Below are 24,945 nucleotides of genomic sequence, written 5' to 3' on the forward strand. Positions count from 1 at the left end.
TTGAGAGGAACAAAGTCTGGACCTTAGTCCCTTGACTTGATGAACACACTGTTATTGGAACTAAATGGGTCTTTAGGAATAAGAAAGATGAAAATGAGATAATAATAAGAAATAAAGTCAAACTAGTAGCTCAAGGGTATAACTAGGAGGAAGGTATAGATTTTGAGGAAACATATGCTCCTGTAGCTAGAATGAAAGCCATAAGAATGTTGCTAGCATGTGCTGCATTTAAGAACTTCAAATTACATCAAATGGATGTTAAAAGTGCATTCTTAAATGGCTATAAATAAGGAAGTTTATGTTGAACAACCCCTAGGATTTGAAAACCACAAATTTCCAAATCATGTTTATAAATTGACTAAAGCCTTGTATGGATTGAAGCAAGCTCCTAGAGCTTGGTATGAGAGGCTTAATGGTTTTCTTCTAGATAATGGGTTTACTAGAGGGAAGATTAACACAACACTCTTCATAAAGGCTAAAAATGATAAATTGCTCCTGGTACAAATATACGTAGATGATATCATTTTTGAAGCAACAAATGAAGAGTTGTGTAATGAGTTTCCCAAATGCATACTAAATAAATTCAAAATGTGCATGATGGGTGAACTTAACTTCTTTCTAGGACTTCAGATCAAACAGGAAAAAAATGAAATTTTTATAAACTAATCAAAATACATTAGAGACTTGCTCAAAAATTTTAACATATAAGATGGTAAAATTTTAGGAACACCTATGAGTTCTTCCACAAAATTAGATAAAGATGAGCAAGGTATACCAGTGGATGTTAAGCTCTACTGTGGTAGCCTATTATACTTGACTGCTAGTAGATCTGATATTATGTTTAGCATACGCATATGTGCAAGATTTCAAGCTGCACCTAAAGAGTCACATCTATTAGCAGTAAAAATAATATTTAGATACCTAAATGGAACTATTGAACTTGGATTATGGTATCCTAAGTACACTTTTCTTGAGATTATTAGTTATTCTGATGCTGACTTTGCCAGTAGTAAAGTAGATAGAAAAAGCATGAGCGGCACTTGTCACTTTTTAGGAAAATCCTTAGTTTCTTTGTTCTCCAAGAAACAGAACTCAGTTGCACTGTCCAGAGCCGAGGCAGAATACATAGCGGCTGGAAGTTGCTGTGCTCAAACGCTTTACATGAAGCAACAACTCATAGACTATGGATTGAACTATGAATCTATTCCTATAAAGTGTGATAATACGAGTGCAATAAACATCTCAAAGAACTCTATATCACATTCACGAACTAAGCACATAAAAATTAGATATCACTTTCTTCGTGACCATGTGCAAAAGGGGGATGTGGCACTTGAGTTTGTGTGCACAGATGAACAATGAATTATTATGACCTGATTTGTTTGCTTGCCTATGTAAATGTTAATTGAAATATTGTTGTATGTTCAATATGAAAATCATTTCTACAAAACAGCCATACTTTTCAAAAGGGGGAGAAATACAAATTTTGTTTTAACAAAAGGGGAGAGATAGTTAAGTACCTACATTTTTTTTTTTTGCCTTATACCTTTTTGCTGATATCAAAAGCGGAAGAGAAATTTACTAAAGCAAAAATAATAATAATAATTTTTTTAGGAGATCAAAAAGAGGGAGAAATATTTTATAGAGCAAATAGAGCAAAAATTTTTCGAGATCAAGAGGAGAGATATTTTCTAGAGCAAAAATAATTTTTAGAGCAACAGGGAGAGAAATGGAAACAAATATTTTTGGGCATATTGCAAAATTGAACATACTTTATGTAAGAAAATTTGGGAGGGACTAAATTGTGTAAACCGCTTCATATGTCATATTTTACAACATGCATGGATTACATTGCTATATTATAAATCATGTACTATCTTAAGGGGAGCCTTGTTAGGCTAAACGCATTTTTGCTCGTGTATTTTTCAACATAAAAAAGGGGACATTTTTGACACTATGAGTCTAATCCTATTTTGATAATGACAAATCACTTAGTATTTTACCTGTGCATTGAGATTTTGAATAGAATCATGACTCAGTACGCATGGAGGGTAAGTACGCTATGGAAGCCACAAGGAACATGAAGTACATACCACTTGACTCAATCCATGGAAGTTGAAGAGCAGAAGAATAAAGGCAATCTACATTTTCAGTTTTAATTCGCAATTGGTCTGATTGTATTTGCATAACTCATAAGATATGATGCAAAGCTCAAAATGGAATATAGATTGACCTTAGGATGCATGCTTTTCATGAAATATTCATATGCATTTGATTTGGGTTGGATTGGGCTGAATAACAGGCAGCTCGTTGACGATTCCCCTGGTTTGTCGACGAATGACTGAAGGTCACTCGTCGCTAAACGCTTTGTTCTCATTGATGAGAAAATACCGAGACCATGTTTTTCTCAAACAGCCCAGTCGTTGATGAATCCCCTGGTCCCATTAACAAACTCATGAAGGACACTCGGCGACGAATGCATCCACTCGTCGACGAGTTCATGGCGCAAAATGATGCTTCAACGCAGAAATAGACATAAATTTTTTAATTAAATGATCCAACAGTTGAAAATTGATCAAAGCCTGAGAATACTTATTTAAACCAACCCTAAACCCTAGAAAACACTAAGAAGCAAGAAGAAATACGTTAGAAAGACTTTTGCATATCTTTTGCTAACTTTGTCTGCATTCCAAAGCATTCACATCAAGTTTGGGCATTTGTTAACATCATCTTCAAAATCCAAGTGCTTACACTCATACCATATTACGGAAAAACTAGTTTGATCTTGAGGTTTGGTAAAGTCTTTTATTGAGCATTCAATCTTATTTATCTAAAATTCTTCTTGGAAGCAAGAAACTTATTTTCCCATATATATATATATATATATATATATATATATATTGTTTGAAAAATATTTTGGAAAAGGTATCCTAGAACTTAAATCTTTGTGATATTCAAGTATATATTTTTATTCAAAGATTTTATATTTTATTATTCTTGCATAAAATATTTGAAAGCAAGAACTTAGATCTATGTGATATTCAAGGATATTTTTAAAGGAATCTCATATTTTATTCTTGCATATATTTTAAAGAAATTATTTTTTGGGAGATATTGAATAATGTTTAGATCTTTGAAGCATCTCATACATACATATCTTTCATATAAAGATCATATTTTTCATATACATCATTGAGAAAAATATATTCTCTCTTGAGCTTCATATTATACCTTATAAGAGTGCTTAGGGCTGATTGTACTCATTAACTTATTGTGAAGTGTTTGAGTGTTCAGGAATATTTGTTTGTTATTTGTATTAATGGTTTGGTTTGTGAATCATGAGAAGGAAGCTACACCTCTTGTAAGCAGCGGATTAGGAGATAGCTATGTCTCTTGTAAGCAGTAGATTGTGACGAGAAGCTTCATCCCAAGTTAAGGAGCAGTTTAGTAGAATCCTTGGGTAGTTTACCCAAGGCGAGGACGTAGGCCAAGTTGGCTGAACCTCGTAAAAATCGTGTTTACATCTCTCTTCCCTTAACTCATTTAAATTTTCGCTTGTGTTTACTTAATCGATTGTTGTGTATATATTGAATATTCACTGCACTTGTAAGTGATTGAGAATTTTGTGTGTTGGTTAAAGTCACACATTAAATTTATAAGTTGTGTAATACTGAACTTGTTGTCACCTAACTTGTGCGTGTGTGACAATGAGTTTTCAAAATTAGGACCTAAAGACTAAAATTTTTAAAATATCCAATTCGCCCCCTACATGATGCCATGATTCATGAATGCATAAAGGTGCATGTATGCATGTGGGGATGTGTGATGCTTGTGCATGGATGCATGTATACTGAAATAGGTATGGATGTGTATGCATGTATGTAGGATGTATGTATGTGTATGCAAGTATGCATTATGATATATGTGTGTGTGTGTGTGTGTATTTGTACGTGCATATACATGGTAGATGTATGTGTATGCACATGTGGGCATGAGAAGGCATGAAATGATGCATGAATGGATGTATGTAAATGCATGTGACACATGATCATGCATGGGTATGTATGTTATGCATGTGATGATGCATGAGTATGCATGTATATGTATCATGATGCATGGGTACGCACGTGAACCGTGATAATTATGCATGGGCATGCATGTATTTTGCTTACATGGATGTGATGGTGCATGTATGCATTAATATATGCATGAAAGTATGTATGTATGCATGGCATGTACATTATGTATATATAATATGTATATATTTATTATTTAAATATAAATATGTATATGTATATACCATGTTTATTATGTTTATTATATGTGTAAATATATATGTTTATTATGTATATTATAAGTGTAAATATATTATGTATATATTATTGTAAGTAATATATCTAATATTGTGTGTGTATGTTATGCATATATTTAATATAATATTATGAGGCATGTATATGTATATATATTATATGTATATATTATATGTGTATATACGTATATATCTAATACTATGTAAATATTATGTATAAATAAGTATGCACGCAAAGGTATTATAAATATGTGATGGCATATATTAAGTAGTACTATGTAGTGTATATATATATATATATATATATATATATATATTAAGTATATATATTGGTATTATGTGTTTGTATTTGTAAATATAGGTTTATGTGTGTATTTTTATATGTGTTTATATGTACATAAGTGTGGGTATATGGTTTGTGTATATGTTAGTGTGTTTTCTTATTTCTTAATCTAGCCATTATTGATAATCTTAAAAAAAATTGGAAAAAAGTGAAAAATCTCAAAAAAAATTTAAAAAAATTGTTCCCAAAGTTTGATCCTAGCTGACGATGGAATAAAGGGAGGAATCTATTATATAATGCCTTATTTCCCTTGTCCCTGGCCATGGTAGGAGTTTTTAACTTTCAAGCATCCTATGATTTAAGAAGAATTATGGGTCCGAATAATAAAATCAGATCAAACAAACCATGTTTTGTTTGTTTAGTGTCAGAGTTTTTTCTTCTAAAAATATTTTCATAAATTTCAAAAAAAAAAATATATATATATATATATGTATTTTTCAGTGTTTTTCTTGATTTTAAAATGTCGATAATGAAGCCCTTTCCAAAATTCGTGCATTTCATCACTTTCAATTCAGAACTTTTTTCCAAACTCACTCTTTTCACTCACCATTTCCAAATACCAGTAATATAAGCCTGGTCCCCTTTTTCTCAAACTTTGGTTTTTTATTTTTTTTTTATTTTTTTTAAGGTCGGTAATACAAGTTCTATGTTTTCAAACCAATAGTTTTCTTCACCCATCATCTATCACCATTATCCTCATCACATTTTCACAAACTTAGGATTTTGAGACCAACCACTTTTTTAGAGTAATATTCTAGGCTTCTTGAAGCCACATTAGAGTGCTTAGACAATGATACCATCACTAGAGGACCAAAAATGGTTTTCTCTTTTACCTTCTTTTTTTTTTTTTTCTTTTTGAAGGCATCACATGCGTAATTGCGATAATCATTCTACAAATGGGTGTCATTAGGGATGTTGAAAGACTGATCATCACTGAAATCGTTGGTTAATTAATCACCTTCCCTACACTTGAATGTACATCCAAATTCAAAATCTAGTTTCCGCAGACATTTTTTTGGGTTTTTTCTTTATTTTTCCTGTGTTTTCAAAAACAACAAGGTGGTGACTATGTGTTAAATTTTTTTCAAATGTTTTTTACCCTTTTTTTCTTCAAAATGCTTTTCATTTGGGGATAGACATTCCCTTTTTGTTAGAATCTCGAACAAAATCTAGGGTTGACACCATTGTTTGGTAATTGTAATTGTCGATAGTCATTTTTGACCAAACAACTAATAACCCAATTGAAGAAGCAATTTCTAAGATTAAAACAAAGAGAAAATCAAATTTTCATAAGGCATTTGATTAATCACTTATGGGTTGTCATCCAGCCTATTTTCCCATACTTTTCCTTTGCACACACGCAAAGAAGTTGGTGCCAGCCTAGTGGGCTGTTGACCTTGAAGGCAACTAATTGATTTAGTTATATTTTGAATTTTGAATTCTTTCTTGTGATTGGATCATTGTTTCAATTGTGCCACATGTCCTGATTGTTAACATAGTCCTACAACAACTAGGACATTGGAAACCACTTTTGGTGGTTGGTAGTTAAATTTTAATTTTAAATTTTAAAATTCAATTGTCTCTCTCTTTTAAATGGTCTATTAATAAACCATAAGGGGGTAATTTTTATACAAATTATAGTGGGGGGAAAAGAGAATAAGATACTTGGAAAAATAGATGAGTTTGTGCACCTTTAAGAGGAAAAATTGCACACTTGGCTTGGAGAGATTTTTATATTCCATCGTTTCCATTATATTCATCCTTTCTTAGTGAGAGTTTTCTACACTATCATACTATGAAGGTCTAAAAACCACCACAACACGATCCTCAACACCCCCCCCCCCGAAAGCTAAGCATTAGATTGGAACGGATGTGAAGCTTGGATCAGAAGAATTCAAAGAGAGGTCTAGACACACTTTTTGGTTAAGATGTCGGCAACTTGCAAATAAGAGGGCCCTATAGGGTGCAAAGTTTGCCAATGAGAACAAGTTCATGAAGAAAATGATAGTATAACTCAACATGCTTAGACCGCTTGTGAGAAAAGGGATTAGAACTCTAGAAGATCAAACTTTTGTTGTTATGAAGTAGAAGAGGTCGTTGCAAAAAAGGGACTTTAAGATCACAAAGGAGATGCGTGAGCCAAATAATTTCGGCAGTAGTGAGAACCAAGGCACAATACTTAGATTCACAACTGGAGCGAGAAATAGTAGGTTGTTTCTTTGCACTCCAAGACACCAAATTGTCACCAAGATAAATACAATAACCAAAGGTAGAACGACGAGTATCAGGTTATCCTGCCCATTTTGCATCGGAGTAAGCAACTAAAGCACTGGGAGCAGCAGTTGGATGAAAAATGAGGTCAAAATGTAGTGTACCCTTAATATAGCAAAGAATACAGTTGACAGCAAGGAAATGGTCTTCAGTCTGAGAATGGAGAATTGACTAATAGAGTTGATAACGTGAGCAATATCAGGACGTGTGATATGTAGATATTGAAAAGCACCAACGAGAGATCTGTAAAGCGTGGGATCCGAAAACAAAGGACCATTAGTGGATAGGTGCTGGGAAACAACCATTGGGCGGTGGACTGGTTTGATGTCAAGTAACTGAGCAGGTGTGAGAATGTTCCATGCATATTTCAGCTGACTGATAAAAAGTCCATCAGTGGTGGAGGTAGCTTCAATACCAAGGAAGTAATTGAGAGAAGACAAATCCTTGGTAGCAAACTTAGAATTAAGCTTGTAAGTTAAACTGTCAAAAAACTTGGAGTTGTTTCCTGTAATAATGATGTCATCAGCATAGAGAAGTAAATATATTATGTCAGACTACTTATGAAAAACAAAAAGTGATGTGTCTGCATAACTACATCAAAAACCAAAGTGAGAGAGAATGGAGCCGAAACTCTGAAACCAAGCGCGAGGGGCTTGCTATAGGCCATAAAGAGCTTTCTTCAACTGACAAACATGATTAGGGAAGTGAGGGTCAATATACCCATGGGTCATTATGTAGAAACCCAAACCCGAAAAATAAAGAGGAAATAAGAAAAGAAGAAAAGGAAATTTAAAAAGGGCAAACAACAGGGCTTGTCAATGAATCCCCTACTTTCGTCGACGAATTTCCTTCTACAATTCGTTTACGAAATTCAAGCGTCATAGACAAAGAGATACCGAGATGAATTTCAAGCATACTGTTCGTTGACGAACCCCTTCTTTTGTCGATGAACGTTCTTCTGCTGTTCATTGACAAAGGCTCCATTTCGTCGACGAATTGTGTCGATTCAAAGGGGTTATAAATAGAATTTTTATTGCTTCTTCATTAAGTAAACTAAAATTTTTTTTCTCTCTCTCTCTAACCCGCGCCCCCACTCCTTCTCTCTTCGATTTCTCTCTATTTGTCGCCCAAATCGACAATCGGAAGCTACCACGAGGATCTAGGGGCATTTCTTTACAAGTCTAGCAGAGCAGATTTTTTATCTAGGCTTTCTAGGCACCACTCCAAAACTAGGGTTAGTAGGGTATTTTAGGGTTTTATGGTTAATTTGAAGTATATAAGGCCTAGGAAATGCGAAATGAGAAATATGCTGAGAGTTGAGTTGATTAATTTGGAGAAAATGTAATTTTAGGGTTTTGATCTTTGAACACCGCAAAGCTTGGAAAAGGTTCCCAGTAAGCCCGGTAAGGGGATTATATTATGTCAGTTAATTTTGTAATATCGATCGATTAAATTGCAATATGAAATTTTCTGAATGAATAGGGTATATGAAAAGAATGGTTTTGACTGTTATATGTTTTGGGGAAAATTTATGTGATTGGTTTGAAATCTCCTATTTTCTATAAAATAAATAGTTTAAGTTAAATAAAACCCTAGAGATGCTTAGACCCTATTTTTAGCAATTTATGTTTTTCCCCATCAGTTTATTTAATTTATGATCTATCAGATAAAATTGTGTGGCATGAAAACAGTTTTTAAATGGTATATATGAGTAGAATGTTTTTACTAATAATACACAGTATGATATGACGGACGGGGGCCGAGATTTGATATGATGGCCGGGGGTTGAGATTTGATATGATGGTCGGGGGCCGAGATATGACATGACAGTCGGGGATCGAGATTTAATATGACGGTCGGGGGCCGAGATTTAATATGAAGGCCGAGGGCCGAGAGTTAATAAATGACAGGTTTTATATGAAATGAGATATAATACAGTTTTATTATATAAATTGCCATATATGATTCTAGAGCCCTGTGGATATAAGGTGTGATATATTGAGCACGGTACTATAGCTATATGTTGGTAGGGTGTGCAATCACACTGGTATGACAGTATGATGATGGATAGATGATTGGTGACCTAGGCACAGTACCCCCTGAGGAAAGTGTCGAGGGGGGCCATCTGATGCAGTTCCAGATGACCATAGGTAGGCACAATCGTACTTACTACTTTTTCTGACTCATCTATGGTCGGTTGACCATATGCTGAGTCCAGCCTTCAGGCCGCACAACCCGTCATGGGGGGAAGCATGTCGTATGAGTTTATGATAGCGTGAAGACAATAATACAACAGTTCAAGTTGTATCTTTTAGGCATATATGGGCAAATTTACTATATAAGGGCTATATTGAATCGACTGTTTATTATTCAAAAATTATGTATTTTCATATATATAATGTAGTACAGTTTTAAATGTCATTTCATATACAATTAAATAATGGAAATTTTATATTCACGCGATAACTCATGCTAGCCACACACTGACAATAATATAATCCGTCTTATTGCAAAGTGTCTCACCCCATTATACAAATTATTTTTTAGGTCTTTCAGGGAACCGTACCTAGCTTACCTTGGGGTTGGGATTAGATTTTTGAGAGTGGTTATCAAAACTGATGAGATACCAGATATTTTATTTTATTATTTTGGGATTGTAATATGTAGACAGATAGTGGTGTGTATGTATTTGGGATTAGATAGAACTCTGGTAAATCATTTGGATGTTTTTAGAAATTTTCCATTGTATGGATTAATTTCAGCAATGGCACGTGCACACGTGATTCCCTGGTTAGGGTGGGTTGCATTTATATATGCTACAGGTGGTATCAGAAAGAGGTGTATAAATATATGTATGTTTTATTACCACTCCAGGCCCACGTAGCGGGTCGGGGTGCTACACATTCCATATAAACATGTTTAGTGAGAAGACTATTGAGGAACACATTTTTAACATCAAGTTGGTAAAGACGCTATTTTTTTGTCACAACAAAAGAAAGAACAACACGAATAGTGGTGACCTTGATTACAGGACTAAAGGTGTCAGCATAGTCAAAACCAGGTACCTGTGTGTAGCCCTTGGCAACAAGACAGGCTTTAAGATGCTCAATAGATCCATTAGGTAAGTATTTGGTTCAAAACACCCATTTGGAACTCACAATGTTAGTGTTGGTGGGTCGAGGAACCAATGTCTAGGTACGGTTATGTTGTAGGGCTTGAACTTTTTCACCAATGGTAGCAAGCTAAGCAAGATTCTTAGCAGCTCATTTTGAATCCTTTTGGCCCAGTGGATGCAAGAAGAGCATAAAGGTGGCTAGAGAATTTCAAAAGGTTGAGATGCGCAAGGTAGCGAGTCTTAAAAATACTAGCTTTAGCTTGCGTGAGCATAGGATGAGAGCCCAATGGGGCAGCTGTAATAGGAGTGCCAACAAGGATAGACATTTCAGAGGTAGGCTCAGGAGAATCCCGGGGGAGGGCTGAGTGTGGCAGAGATGTACCTACATGAGAATTAGCTTCCTGCAAAGACTCATGCATTGGATTAGAACAAATAATACAAAGGTTGGATCCGAATTGAGGAATGTGTCGTGAAGGTTGTGTAGGAGAAGGCAGGGGCTTGTCTATATGGGGAAGACTGAGTTCCAAAAATTTGGAGATGTGGAGGGAGAACATGGGTTGGGCCTGGGAAGTATATTGGAAGGGGAAGTGGTTCTCATCAAATTGGGCATGTCGAGTGATATAAAGTTTAGAGGTGGTGGGGTCAAGACAACGAAACCATTTGTAAGATGAACTGTAACCCATAAAAATGCAAGGAAGATTACTGGGGGAAAATTTGTCAGTCATGTAACCACGTAAGTAAGGATAAACACGACAACCAAATGGATGAAAGTTTGTGTAATTAGGAAAGGAACCATACAAAAACTGAAAAGGGGACTTACCTTTGAGAAGCGGTGTGGGCAAATAGTTGATGATGTAAGTAGCAGTGCTAAAAGTGTCAACCCAGAAGTGAGTGAGGAGTGTGAGAATGGAAAAGGAGGGTCAGGCCTGTCTTAGTCACATAGCGGTGTTTCCTTTTAGTGCGGCCGCTTTGGGCAGGTGTATATTGACAAGAGTTTTGATGATGAATGTCAAATGCGCCAAGGTATGTTTTAAAGCAGTTGCTAGTGAATTCTGCACCACCATCACTTTGAAATATTTTTATATAGGGAGAATTTTGATTTTCCATAAATTTTTGAAATTGAAGAAAATTATCATAAAAGTCAAATTTTAATTTCAATGGATAAAGCCAAGTGAAACGTGAAAAATCATCAACAAATAAAACATAGTATGCAAAACCCAAGTTCGACTTAACAGGAGAAGGACCCCATATATCATAATGAATGAGGTCTAACACTTTGGACGATCGATGTTCATTATGAGAATAAGGCAATTGGTGATTCTTCGCAATTTGACATGTACTACATAATAAAGGAGATGACAATAAAGATGTAAGATAAAGCTGTCCTTTCTATTCAAAAGAGAGCTAACATAATTATTCACATGTCCAAGGCGCAACATGCCATAAATCATACGAAGCATGTAGAGATTTATTTTGAAGAACATAGACAAAAGTCGAATTTTCGCATTGTAGAACATATAAGCCGCCATCTCATTTACCGGTTGCCACCACCCTTCCCGTTTGGTGATTTTGAACAGTAAACAAGTTATTAGTAAATGTAATAGATAATGGGGAATCAAACGTTAATTTACTAATGGAACACATATTTTTAGTGAGGTGAGGAAAACCAGAACATCTAACAGGTGAAAATCAGGGGAAAAGGGAAATTTTACCAGTGTGGGTGATGGGTAGTGACGTACCATTCCCGACAATAACACAATCCTTACCCGTATAAGAAGTGGATTGATCCAAATTGGATTAAGCTGAAGTCATGTGGGCCGAAACTCCTGTATCTAAGTACTAATCAGAAGTCTCATATCTGGAGATGGAAAATGATGAGGTGAGGGCTTCAGCAAGCTGAGCTTCAAAGGCATGACCATGGCGATCATACCATTTGCTGCATCAATTCACATAGTGACCATCAATGCGGTATATTTGGCAACACGGGGAACGACGCCTAGAGGAGAAGCGCCCTTGTCCTCGTCCATAGCCACTAGTGTGACCTTGTTGATTTCAGGAGAAACTGGACCTTTGATTCGTCTTCAGAAGGTGGCGATGGGTAGCAGTGAACGCTGCAGTGGGTAGTGCCGTAGGTTCCAATGATTTTTGAAAGAGCTCAAAGTTGCACCAAGTCAGCAAAACAGGGAACAGGGTGAGAGCCTTTTGTACCATGGAAAAGCTTGAGAATTCTGAGCCAAGACCTCGGAAGAACTAGTGTACCTTGTCTGTGTCAACAAAGGGTCGACCGATTGCATGAAGTTGAGCACATAGGGTCTTGAAGGCTCAGGCGTACTTCGAAATAGACCCGGTGCCACATTTCATTAGTTGCAAATCATCCTTAAGACAGATTTCATGGGCTTTGGAACTATGGCTAAAGGTGTTCTCTAAGGTAACCCAAACCTCGCATGAAGTGGAGAGACCCACGACTTCAGCCATGGCCTCCTCATTGAGGGAGGATAAGAGAAGGCTAAGGAGATGTTTGTCTGTATTTTTCCATGCCACATGTTTGATGTTTGGTCTGTGAGAATTAACAGGGTAAAAACGGGGTGGTTGCTCAGGAGTGTCATCCACATGGTCAATCAGTTCTTGGCTTTCTAAGAGAGGAAACAATTGACTTTTCCATAGGAGATAGTTGAATGAGGAGAGTTTGATTGTGACCATATGGATGAGGGTATTGAAAGGAAGAAGAGTGGAGGAATTGTTGGCAACCATGGGTGGGGTGATGTGAGCATCAATCAAGATGAGCGGTAGTGTTGGTGTTTGTCGTGGGCCAAGAATTCACTGTTACTGCAGAAAGAAACATCGGGAGTGAGAGAGAAAGTGGTAGAGTTCGGAGGATGTGCGATGGTTCAGGGTACAGGGTCGTCGCTGCCGAGGATGGGAGTGAACAGAAACGACGGAGATTGGATGCTACTCCACGGTCGTAAGTGGACGACTCTGTATTGGACTTGAAAACAAGGGGTCTTGCTCGGGGGGCGTACGACGAAGATAACAAGGAACAGAAGGTTGGGCTATTGGGATTAGCGACGCTGCAATGGTAGGGCGGTGGTTTAGGGAAGGGGGAAGGGAAGGGCGGCGATTCACGTTCGCGAATGGGGATTGTAATGCGAAACAGAGGTTCAAGTTGTAGACCGGGGTATTACATCGGAAAATCGACGACACACAGGGTAAAAAGGGGGGGGGGACACTGGCTGGCCAATTAGGGATTTGGCGGTTAGGGATTTACTTTGGGATTGCTTGTGAGAAAGAGACGGAGAAGGAGATGGACGGTAGCTTGGCATGTGCACGGGATATTGGTGGGGGCCGTGCGACACTAGGATTGTAGATGAGAAAGAGATTAAGGTTGGGAGACAGGTGGGATTACAGCAGCGGCAGCGGTGCCTAAGAAATTAGGATAGACCGTTTAGGTTATGATACCATGAGAAGGTTTGAAACTATCGCACTTGTAAATTGGGGTGTAGGACTGTGGGTAATAATTTTACATATGAGTTACGTATTAATTTAAGAATAAATAAATAGATCCACACCGACTCCTCCGGTCAAGTATATCGACCAGTTTTCATGCACAGCCAACAAATCCAACCATCTACAGTCGGCTCATTCATTCCACTGCCCAGCCAATCCCCATGTACTCTCTCCCCCACTCTCTTCTTCCAATTTTTCCTCTTCCCGCCACCACCATCAGAACCGCGACCAGTCAAAACCCTCCCCTCCCGACGCAAACTAGCAGTCCCATCATACCCAGAACGCCATACATATCGTGCGCTCGGCGCCCGGATGACTATCACGCTACTCTCAAGGCGCTCAACTCCAAAAACCGTTTGCCCAGAAAATCCCTTGGCCAGGTTCTCCTCTATAATTCTTTTTGTCAGGAAAATTTCAGATGCTTGTTGAGGCGTTTTGTCGAACATGGACTGGTGGGTTTAGTTTAATTTTGATTCTTGTCTCGGGCGTGTAATTTGCAGCATTATATGTTGAATTCCTCAATAAATGAGCAGCTTGCTGGTGTGGCCAATGTTAGAGATGGAGATGTGGTCCTTGAAATTGGACCGGGGACGGGTGCTCTGACGAATGTTCTTATAAATGCCGGTGCGACTGTTCTTGCGATTGAGAAGGTCGGTGGAGATGACGGTATTTGCGTCACTGTGTCTTGAGTTGGATATTGTTTTAAGCATTATGAGTACGATGAAATAATTCATTGGAAGTGTGCATGAATGCGTGTTTGTGTGGGAGCATGTCACCCATCATTTGTCCCTTTTATTTACATTCTTTGGGTCCTGAATTCTTTGGCAGTTCCTGTTGTTTTTTGTTCTTTTTCTTTTCAAAAAAGGGGGGGGGGGGGTTGGAAATAATCTCATGCTGTGCAGCATGGCCTGTAGGATCCTGAGATGGCTGCACTGGTGAGCGAACGATTTGCGGATATAGATGGGCTGAAGGTAAACTGTACTTATGTATTTTGTGACGTATTAGTTTGTATCGGACTGTGTGTTCCTCTTACCTCCTTTACATTGTTAAATGTTGTAGATACTGCGAGAGGACTTCACAAAATGTCATATTCACTTCCATCTGCAGTCATTGTTGGAGAGCAGAAATTCATCGAGTGCAAAATTTAGACGTGCAAAAGTGAGAATTCTACTTCCTCTATATATGGTTTTTGGTTGATATATATTTGCTGTCCTGTTGATTTTAAATGTTATAATAATTGCTTAATGAGAAGTTGTATTTTTCTCTTGGCATGCAAAAGAATCTAGAACTATGTATTAATAACTTATAGTTGGAAATTGTTTCGGAAAAATACAAGAGGACTGGCACAAACTAATCAGTTGAAGTGCAATTACGTAACAAAATAAAAGAAGTACAGAAAGTAAAAAAGAGAGCACTCGCAAGTTTAAGTGGTTTGGGGCTTCTTGGGGGTTAAGGTAAGGGAATCCTTGTCTTTGTTCTTGTCTATCTCGGTGGTTGATGTGTTAAGTGTATTGATTATGCTTAGGGATTAGGGTTGATTAGAGGTTTAATGATTGATTGGTAGAGAGGAGATTGCTGGTGTCCTGCCTTCACTTCACAAATGATACATTTTATTTCTTGTGGATAATGTTGAGAAATTCCAAATGGTTCTTAATTTGTTGAGAACTTTTGAGAAGATTTTGAGGTTGAAGATTAACATATCAAAGAGTGGGGTGGCCGACTTTAACTTGGATCGTAGTGACTAAAAGGTGTGCAAGGCTTTAGCTGATTTTGTTTCTATAGCTTGGCCTTTGTCTCATTTAGGTATTCTTTTAGGGAGTAATGATACTTTTGTTGCTTTTTGGATCTTGTGGTTGAGAGAGTGGGTAGGAGATTGGAGGAGTGGAAGAGGGCATACGTATCCTTAGGGTTGTGTTACTCTTGCTATGCTGCCCTTTCTTATCTTCCTATTACCTTTTTTCTTTTACCCCTCTTTAGAGTTCTCGTAAGAGTAGCAGGGGTTATGGAGAAGTTTATGAGGGGTTTCTTATGGCCTGGTACGGGGATAATAAAAGGGATCATCTATTGGGGGAGGGGGGGAGTTGAGGCTTGGTAATGTGGCATCTAGTAACATCTCTTTAATTGGAAAATGTTTGTGGATGTTTTTGAGGTTAATTCCCTATGGCATAAGGTTATTCATAGTAAGTTGGAGTTCATTGGAATGGATGGGGCACCTAAGGGGATGGCAATGTTCCTTATGCAAGCCTTTGGAAATTTTTTCCGAGATTATTTTTTTGTTCTTTACTTTTATTCAGTTCAAAGCAGGTAATGGTAATAAGATCCAGTTTTGAGAGCATCATTGGGTGGGAGAGGTTTGTGCCTCATATTTTTAGATTATTTTCTGTTCATAATACATCAATTTTGGCCTTTTATATTTTGGAAGCGCTCTCTTTCTTGGGATTCTACCTCTTTAGGAGTCTTAATGGAAGAGAGGTTGATAAATTTACTATTTTATTGAGTGTTTTTGATTCTTTTGTTCCCAAACAAGGAGTGATGTGAAGGTTGGCTTGGGGCTTCTCAAGGTTCTTTTTCTTGTGAGTCTTTCTACCTTCATTATTGAGACCTACTACTCCTGGTTCTTTTCCTCTGTATCATGTCATTTGGAAGGCTATGGTACTTTTTAAGATCAAGGCTTTCATATGGACTTTAGTTCCTAAGGATTAATACAAATGACTTGTTACAAGGAGAGGCTATTAGCTCAAATATTTGCATGATGTGATTAGAGTCTGATGAGACAAATGCGCACCTCTTTCTACATTTTATGGGTGGCAAGACAGCTTTGGAATGCTCTTTCTCTTGTTTTGGTGAAGCATGAATGGTCTCCCAAAATGTGGATGATTTCTTGTTCGTGTGATTTTGGGGTTTTGGGACAAGTAAAAAAGGGGAAGTTTTATGGCCATGTGATATGCATACTCTAGCGCAAGTGGGATGTGAGAATTCAATACTAACAACTTCATTTTGGCAAACTCTTCCTAAGAGGTTGGAGGGCAGCACTATTGTAATTGATTTTAGTTGGTTTCTATTTGATGTCTTGCCCTCCACATATTGTACTTTTTTCATGTCTTCTTAAATGGAATTTTTAATTATAAAAAAAAATATTTATGTGGCCCAACCATAAAGCTTGCATCCATGGGCCCTAGATGGATAGAAATCAACTATGAATGGGAAGGGTATAAAGGAGATGGAATTATATTACACTGTATTGTCCCAGAGCATGTACATGCATAATCCATTAAAGGAACTCACGCTGAAGAAACCCCAAGCAACTCTAGAGAGAAGTTTGCAAAAGTTTCCAAAGCTTCTTTATCAAATTGCACAAGATAAAAGGGCATCCCTAGGCCACTAGGCTTCTTGCTTTGTAAGGATTGGGGGAGGGTCGTCACAGTGTACGCTGCCTTACCTGCTTAATGCAGGCTGTTTTCTTGGACTCAAACCCATGGCCAACAAGATGAAAAACTAAAATAGTTAGTTTAGTGTAGTTTTTCTTGAGAATTGGTCCATGGTTTCATGAGCTATCAGTCAACTGAAAAAACACAGCAAACAATTCTGTAGGATCAGCCATTGGTTAGAGAGCAAGCAATTTTGTAGGGTCAGAATCATTTGACCTGTATAACCAAATTGGTCGTCCAATACTGGCAGAATTGAATCACTGAAAACAGATCTTCACTTTGAAAAAAATTAATCCTAAAATATTATTTATGTAGAATAAAAAATACATTGCAACTCTAATGCCCTCAGGGGCCATCATTTGAAACTATAAAGACCAATTAAATGGCAATGATTGAACTTGATGAGAGACTTGATCAATATATTAAGAGTGATATTTTTCGAACACTGTTGTTATGACACACAGAAAAGTATTATTATGCTGCTCAGGTTGTGTTCATTTTGCCAAGATTTCCTTACATTTCTATGGTTTAGTGGAGCCAAATTCTATAGGGATCTGTACATCTGGTAAGATGTGTCTTCTTTTCCTATGTTAGTAATGTTTTTTAAGCAATCTAATTGTGCCATAGTGGCGTGTGTTTGCAGGTTGTCTCCAACATACCTTTTAATATTAGCACTGATGTGGTTAAACAACTTCTTCCAATGGGTGACATTGTATCAGAAGTTATTCTTTTACTGCAGGTAGACGAACTTGCCACTCTCCCCTTTATTTTTAAATTTTGTGAACTATTTTTAAATTTTGTGAATATAAATTTTTCTAATATAATTTTTCTTTTACATCTAGTGGGTTGATTGTTATGGCTTCTAATTTATTTATGTTGCCCTAATCTGGTTGAATAAAATGGTCTGGTCTATGCTTATTGCTCAAGATTATTTATTTACTATATTTGATAATGGCCAGAACTGGGGTTGTATTTGAGTCCAGTCCATAGTAGTCAAAGGCGCAAGGCATTTAGGTGTAGAGGTTACCTGGAGCCTAGGGGTGAGGTGTAGAGGTTACCTGGAGCCTAGGGGTGAGGCGAAGGTGCACCGTGCATGTGTCACAAAGGTGAAGGCATGCATTTTAAAATTGTGTAAAATGCCCTATATAACGGATTCTTGATTTGTTAATACATTGGAACTGAAAAAAACTGAGCAGCACGGTGCACAATGCTCATGCATATGTGGGGCCGGGGAAGGGGTGGATTGTGATGGTCTATAGCCTGCAGCCGTACCTTATATTTTTGTAAGAGATTGTTTCCACACCTTGAACCCATGATCTCCAAGTCACACGGTTTACCGTTGCATGTAGGCTCCCCTTCAAATTGGAACTAATATTTGAACTTTAAAATACCAATACATTCAATACTGGAGCATAAATGAATAATATATTACATATTTTAAATAATATGCAATGTTAAAAAAAAAAAAAAAAAAAAAAACAGCTAAAGCAGATGCAGAGCAGCTCTGACCAAGAAATTCCTGAAATCAGTCCTCAGTGTTCTTGCCTGAAACTCCAGATAAAAGAAGAATAATGCCAATAGAAATAAATACTTCCAGAAAAGCAGTAGAGTTTCCAAATAAAACAGCAAAATAAATAAATAAATAGCGGAGAGCTGCTCTGACTGATAGTAGCAGATCAGTCTGGAAGATGAAGAAGAACAAGAAGAAGAAAGAAAGATGAAGAAAAGAGCATTGAGAGCAGCAGAAGAGAGATTTCAGGGAAAAAAGTAGCAGAAATTTCAAAAAAAAGAAAAAAGAAAAAAGAAAAAAGAAAAAAAAGATAACAAACAGAAAAAAAAAAATCAAAAGGGGGATGAACTTCTTATTGAACAGTTGTACAAGATGGGAGGGGGAGCAGGTAATGCAGAAACATCTCACTTGAACTGTGGGAGTTCCAGGGTATTGGAGGATGTTGGCACCAGCATGGAGGTTGTGGGTCTTAATTGTGGATCTCTGCTATCAAAAAAGCATCAGATTAGTCATGTACTGGGAGATATGGACGCAGGCGAGGCTCAGATTGTAAAGGAAACCAGTCAACAAGCAGCAATATTGGCTTGTCCTATTCTAAACCCTATAGAAAATTCTATAATTCCTATTACCTTACAGACTGTGACCAGGGACCTTGGAAAGTATTAGCCAGAGACTCATACACTAAATGCTTTAAATTCCAATGAAATTCCTCCAATTACTAAATGATAGGGGGGTGGAGTTTTCTTCTTTGTTGATGATGTTGAAAAGTTGTCATTCTTCTTTTGCAGTGGATAGTTGTTTTTGGTCTTTAGATTCTTTGGGGGTTGTAAATTTTTCTTTGATCTTTTGACTAGTGCTACTCTCTCTTTCTGCTCCATAAAATAATTGGAAAGGCCCAAGATCCCTATAACAAATAAGGCTTTTGTCTGGTTGGTTGTTCTTAATAGAGTTATTACTGATAATCTGTCGTAAGGTAGGAGACTTTTGAAGGCACTTTCTCCTGATGTGTGCTCATTATGTTTTGACAGTTCAGAAACAGCTAATCATCTGCTTTTGCACTGTGATTTTGCTAGGAAGGTGTGGAAATGGAATAAGCTTTTGGTTTATTGGGAGAAAGTTTGGGAGAAAGTTGGGTTTATCTGGTTAAGGTGAAAGATTTGTTGGTAATTTCTTTTAGTGATTTGGTAAAAGCAAAGGTGCAGCTGCTTTATGGAGATATGTGGCTTTCTAGTGATGGGGGAATTATGGTTGGAATGTACTGCATGTATATTAATAGGGAAAAAGTTGACTATCTCTTTGTTATGGAACAAGATTCATTACTGATGACCACTTTGGTTTGCTGGCGTTGATTGCTTTAAAGGAGTGAGATTCTCTGAAATTCAATGGGGTTGTCTTGCTTTGTGAGTTTGATTGTTGTTTTTTCCTTCTGTTTTTTATCATTTTTCTTTATACTTTTGTTTCCTTTTGTTTAGGCGGATTTCTTATTCTCCTTTTTGTATATTATTCCTCATCTAATGAATTGAGTAGGAGTATCCAAAGTGTGGTTTTGTGGTGCATGTTGTTTGGAGATGATATTGTCTTGATTGGTGAAACTAGGGGTGGAATAGAATCTAAGTTAGAATTATGAAGAGAAGCTTTAGAATTTAGAAACTTCAGATTAAGTAGAAATAAGATAGAATATATGAAATGTAATTTTAGTCATAGTAGGAGGAATGTTGGAGACAAAGTTAGACTTGATGATGAAGAAATCAGTAGCACTAGTAGATTTCGAAACCTTGGATATTATGCAAGTTGAGGGAGACATTGAAGAAGATGTAATGCATAGAGTTAAAGCAGGTTGGGTAAAATGGAGAAGTGCTTCTAGTGTGTTGTGTGATTGTAGAATACCCTTTAAATTAAAATGGAAGTTTTATAAGACTCCTGTAAGACCAGGTATGCTATATGGATTAGAATGTTGAGCAACTAAAGAAACAACATATCCAAAAGTAAAAGTTGACGAGATGATAATGCTAAGATGGATGGGTGGTATAAAGTTAAATGATAAATAAAGTAATGAACATATTTTTGGTAAGCTAGGCATAGCTCCTATAGAAGATAAAATAAGGAAGAGATGACTTAGATGGTTTGGGTGCCTACAACGTAAGCCATATAGTGTGCCACTGAGTAAGAGTGAGTCAGTTACTGTGAGGGATAATAGAAAGGGTTGGGGTAGACGTAAAATAACTTGAAATGAGATAGTTGGTAAGGATTTAATAGCCTTAAATTTGTTGAAGGAAGTTGTCCACGATTCCATAAATTGGTGAAAAAGGATTCATATAGCTGATCCCACCTAGTGGGACTTAAGGTGTGGTTTGTTGTTGTTGTTATTGTTGTTGTTCCTTATCTAATGAATTCTTCTTCTTTTGTTCTCAAAAAGAAAAAAAATATCCTCCTATTTCCATGTATGTCATACAAATTATGAATCACCGAAATGCCATGGAGTTAGAAATCGAGGGGAGTTTCAACATGATTGACCTTTTAATAGATGAGAGGGATAACCATGCAGCCCAAAAGGCAAAAAACTTCTACGCCATCTTAGTTTAGTGATTTGTAATGGAGAGAAGGCTAGGCTTAAACTAGAGGGTCTTGGCGAAAGGAAAAAGCCAAATAAGTTGAGGAGGAAGTTGGTTAGGCTTGCTTCAGTTAACTATGACAAAGGGAGTAGGTATTTGGGGTACTATAATGTGATTAAATGAGGATTTTGTAGTGGAATATGTGGGGGTAAGTGTGTTGTAAGAAGAGGAGAATTGTTAAGTAGTTGGTCAATAAAATTAGTCTAGATGTTTTATTCATTTAGGAGTTTAAAGTGGGAGAAATAGATGCCTTTGATACATTTGAGATTCTAAATTTAAAGCGTGGGTGTGTTGCTTATACTAATCAAAAATTAATTTCACTAAATAAACTAGACAGTACAAGCACTCCTTTTAACATAACTACATTAGTTTTCTATTAAGGCATTTTATCATATGACTAGTGCAGTCTTTCCCGATATGCTCTTGTGCATGCATTTTCAACTAACGATGAAAAATGATATTCCATTTATTATTCACTCATCCTTTCAAAATTATCTTAGCATGCATAAACTTATTATCATCTTAGTGCATGTTTTATAATCTTTAATTATGTTGGGAAAGTCTACCGAAATTTTGGCAGCATGCCATTTGTAAATAAGACATTTCCCAAAAATTCATGCACTAAACTTGATAGATTCAAGCAAACAAGTTATAATAATTCAGTTTGAGCATGCGAGAAACTTTCATATCTACCAGCATGCAATTCACATCACTGCATTAGCCATGCAAGATGCATTCAGTACAAGTACGCATTCCAGTAGACAATCGATATAGACTATCCATTTAAGCAGTATATTCATTTTATAAGCAATGGATAGTTGCATTCAGCTTAAAGCATATAACAAAGAAAATTATCCGTTCAATAGAAAATATAAGCATTAAACAAGAATGGACATTTGGCGTTCAACTCAATGCAGTTCATAAAAAAATTATAGTTCATCCATCTTTATATGATTGAAGGATGGACTGTGAGCATTCAGAGAAATGATTATGATTAACTATCCATCAAGAGTTTAAACATCTTACATTATATGGATAGTGATTCGCAGTTCAATATAAATTCTTTGCTTCCAAGAAAGGGGGGGGGGGTTGAATTGGGTTTTAAAACTTTTCGGCTAATTTAAATGTTTCGTCGATTCACCACATATCATATCCTATTTTAATTATGGTCGTGTATGAAAAATGAGTAAACTATAAGTGTGAACATACACGTGCAGCAGATTTCATTTAAATAAAGGTGTGCATGCAAATAATTAGAACTATGAATAAACAAGCATACACGTGCGGAAATTAAAGTACAGTAATTAAATGAGATAGAGACAGAGTGACACAATAATTGTTATCAAGGTTCGGCCAAACCAGCCTACGTCCCTGCCTTGGGCATACCCCCCCAAGGATTACACTATCCCTACTCACTTAAACGGGCGAAGCAGAAGCTGTTTACATCCTCTCCTTACGGGGCGAGGAAAACCCTAGTTTAATTTTCGGGCTGAACCGAACCAGTCTCACTTACGGGGCCGAGACTCTTCAGTTCAATTAATGGGATGAACCCAACCGGTACAATGAAAACATTTTTGTATATGATAATGCTTTTGAAAATACAAGCAAAGATGTACACGTTTAAGCTCTACAATGCACTCTTTAATATGATATAAAATTAATGCTCAGTAGAATAAAAGGTGTTTTCAAAATAATTGTACAATCTTTGAGTATGATGTATAAACGAAATTTTTGCACAAATGAAAGGTATATGATCTTTGATTTAAAATAGAGTATGCAATAAAATACTTCAAAGATCTTAAAGCCTATAAAAAGTTTCTCCAAAAATATTTATCAGGAAAATAATTGGGAGAAATCAAGATTTACTCTCAATAAAGATTTTAAAACACTGAAAGAATTTATGAGAGTAAAATGCTTTTTTATAAAAGAAATGCCCAATAAAATATGAATACTCTCTTTCAAATGATTTTCCAAAGAGTAATAAAGAGAGTTTGGAGAGTATAAAAATTTACCGCATAAACGATTTTGAAATAGAAATTGAAATGGGGGAACTTTGATTAAAAAATATTTGAGAGAATTTTAAAGTTAATCAAAGTTACTAATTAAACAAATGAAAGGGGTATTTATAGTTTTTCTAGAAAATATGACCGTTGGGGACATATTGGGGATTTTGAAAAAGTTTAATTAAATTTTAACCCCAATTACCGCAGTTAATTTTCGGCAACTGGAGAGTTTCGGTCGCCTGGACCTTAGGGTCAGTCGCCCGAAGACTCACAACTAGAAAAGTTGAATTTTCAACTTCGGGTGCTTGAGGACAAGTTTGGGTGGCTGAACCAAGGCGATTTTCCGAACGCTCAAGGTTCAGTCGCCCGGTGAATGGTTCGGTCTGCCGAACCTCACACTTTGGTCGCCCGAGCCCATTTTGAACTAATAGTTTGGTTGCTCGAGGAAGGTGAAAAGTGTCAGCTCTAAGGTTCGGTCGACCGTGGACATTTAGTTCATTTTCAGTTCGGTCGTCTGGACCCTAGTCAATTTTTTTGACCTTTACACATTCGGTCCCTCGAACTTATTTTAACCTTCCAAGTTCAGTTGCCCAAAGCCTGATTTTTGTCCTATTTGAGATTAAAAATTTACTCTTGTTTTCGTAGAAATGACTTGCAAGATAGAGGGAATTTTCCAAGTGATGTGTAAGGACCTAGGGTCATTCTATGGTCATTTGAACTAACCCAAAAAATCCGGCGTCGGTTGACCAAAGGTGATCCCTAAGGTCAATCTATGGTCTTGAGCATTAAACCTATCATGCGTGATGCAGTTATTACCAATCAGAATAAATTACAAACCAAATAAAATTAAATGCATTACAATACAACACAAAAAATGTTTTCATTCTTTTTGCCTCCTATTAAGCCATTATGAAGTATGATCTTTGTAGTCCTTATGACTTCTTTGTGTCTTTATCATCCGTGCGTGCAAAGAATTAACCTTGTTCATAAGCTTAGTGCACAGGTAAGATACTTATGCTTTGTTAGCATCAAAACAGGGATTGGACTCAAAAAGTCACGAACTTGGGACACCAAAGTTGATAAGTTGAGAGATTGACCTTTTGGGTCTTTGTCAGAGGCTAGGGGTGTTTGGGAGTGGTGGTTTACATTAGTTTATGGCCCCATGCAGTCTTCTTTGCATAGTACCTTCCCTCCCCCCCTCCTCGGACGAGCTAGCTGATCTTATTGGTTTTTGTAGTCCTTGCTGGGTGTTGGTGGTGATTTCAACATAATTGGAAATCTAGGGACAGGCTAGGAGGGTCAAGATTGATGTGTAGCATGAGGAAGATTGATTTTTTCATTTCGGACTATGGATTGAATGATGTTCCCTTAAGCCATGGTTATTTTACGTGGGTAGCTTCAAGTGATGGATATGTCTTGTCTAGGATTGGTAGTTTTTTGTCACAAGTGCTTGGGACAATTTTTTCTTGAATGTTGTGCAATAGGTATTGGTAGGCCAATCTCTGATCATGCTCTGGTGCCCATAGAATTTACTCTTATTTGGTGGCGTATATACATCATTTAGATTTGTGAATATATGCTTCACACACCCTTCTTTTAGGGATAATGTCATGGTTTGATGGAGAGATTGTCATGTTCAAGGGTGGGAGGGGTTTAAAGTGATGAAACGAATTGAAATGTGTCAAAGATAAATTTAAGCTATGGAATAGAGAGGTGTTTGGGTATGTAAAGGAGCAAAATTGCCAAAAATTTAGGATTGTGTATGAGATTAAGGGGATGGATAGATTGGAGGAGTGTGGGCTGTTGGGTAAGGAGGATAGGCTAGACGGGCTCATCTTTGTAATGAGTTG

At 36.8% G+C, this 24,945-nt stretch overlaps 1 protein-coding gene across 2 annotated transcripts in view; it reads left to right on the top strand.

Moving 5' to 3' along the window:
* Positions 1–13,592: 13,592 nt before the first annotated feature.
* The window catches only part of LOC131166350 (ribosomal RNA small subunit methyltransferase, chloroplastic), a 36,461-nt gene continuing 25,108 nt past the window's right edge, over positions 13,593–24,945 (top strand). For both annotated transcript variants that reach the window (XM_058124817.1, XM_058124818.1), the window contains exons 1-5: positions 13,593–13,922; positions 14,043–14,192; positions 14,457–14,513; positions 14,602–14,700; positions 17,614–17,709. In XM_058124817.1, the coding sequence (XP_057980800.1) occupies positions 13,704–13,922; positions 14,043–14,192; positions 14,457–14,513; positions 14,602–14,700; positions 17,614–17,709 (621 nt within the window). In that variant the 5' untranslated portion in view covers positions 13,593–13,703. The remainder of the gene's footprint in view (positions 13,923–14,042; positions 14,193–14,456; positions 14,514–14,601; positions 14,701–17,613; positions 17,710–24,945) is intronic.

This window comes from Malania oleifera, chromosome 10, assembly GCF_029873635.1.
Source record: "Malania oleifera isolate guangnan ecotype guangnan chromosome 10, ASM2987363v1, whole genome shotgun sequence".
NCBI lineage: Eukaryota > Viridiplantae > Streptophyta > Magnoliopsida > Santalales > Ximeniaceae > Malania > Malania oleifera.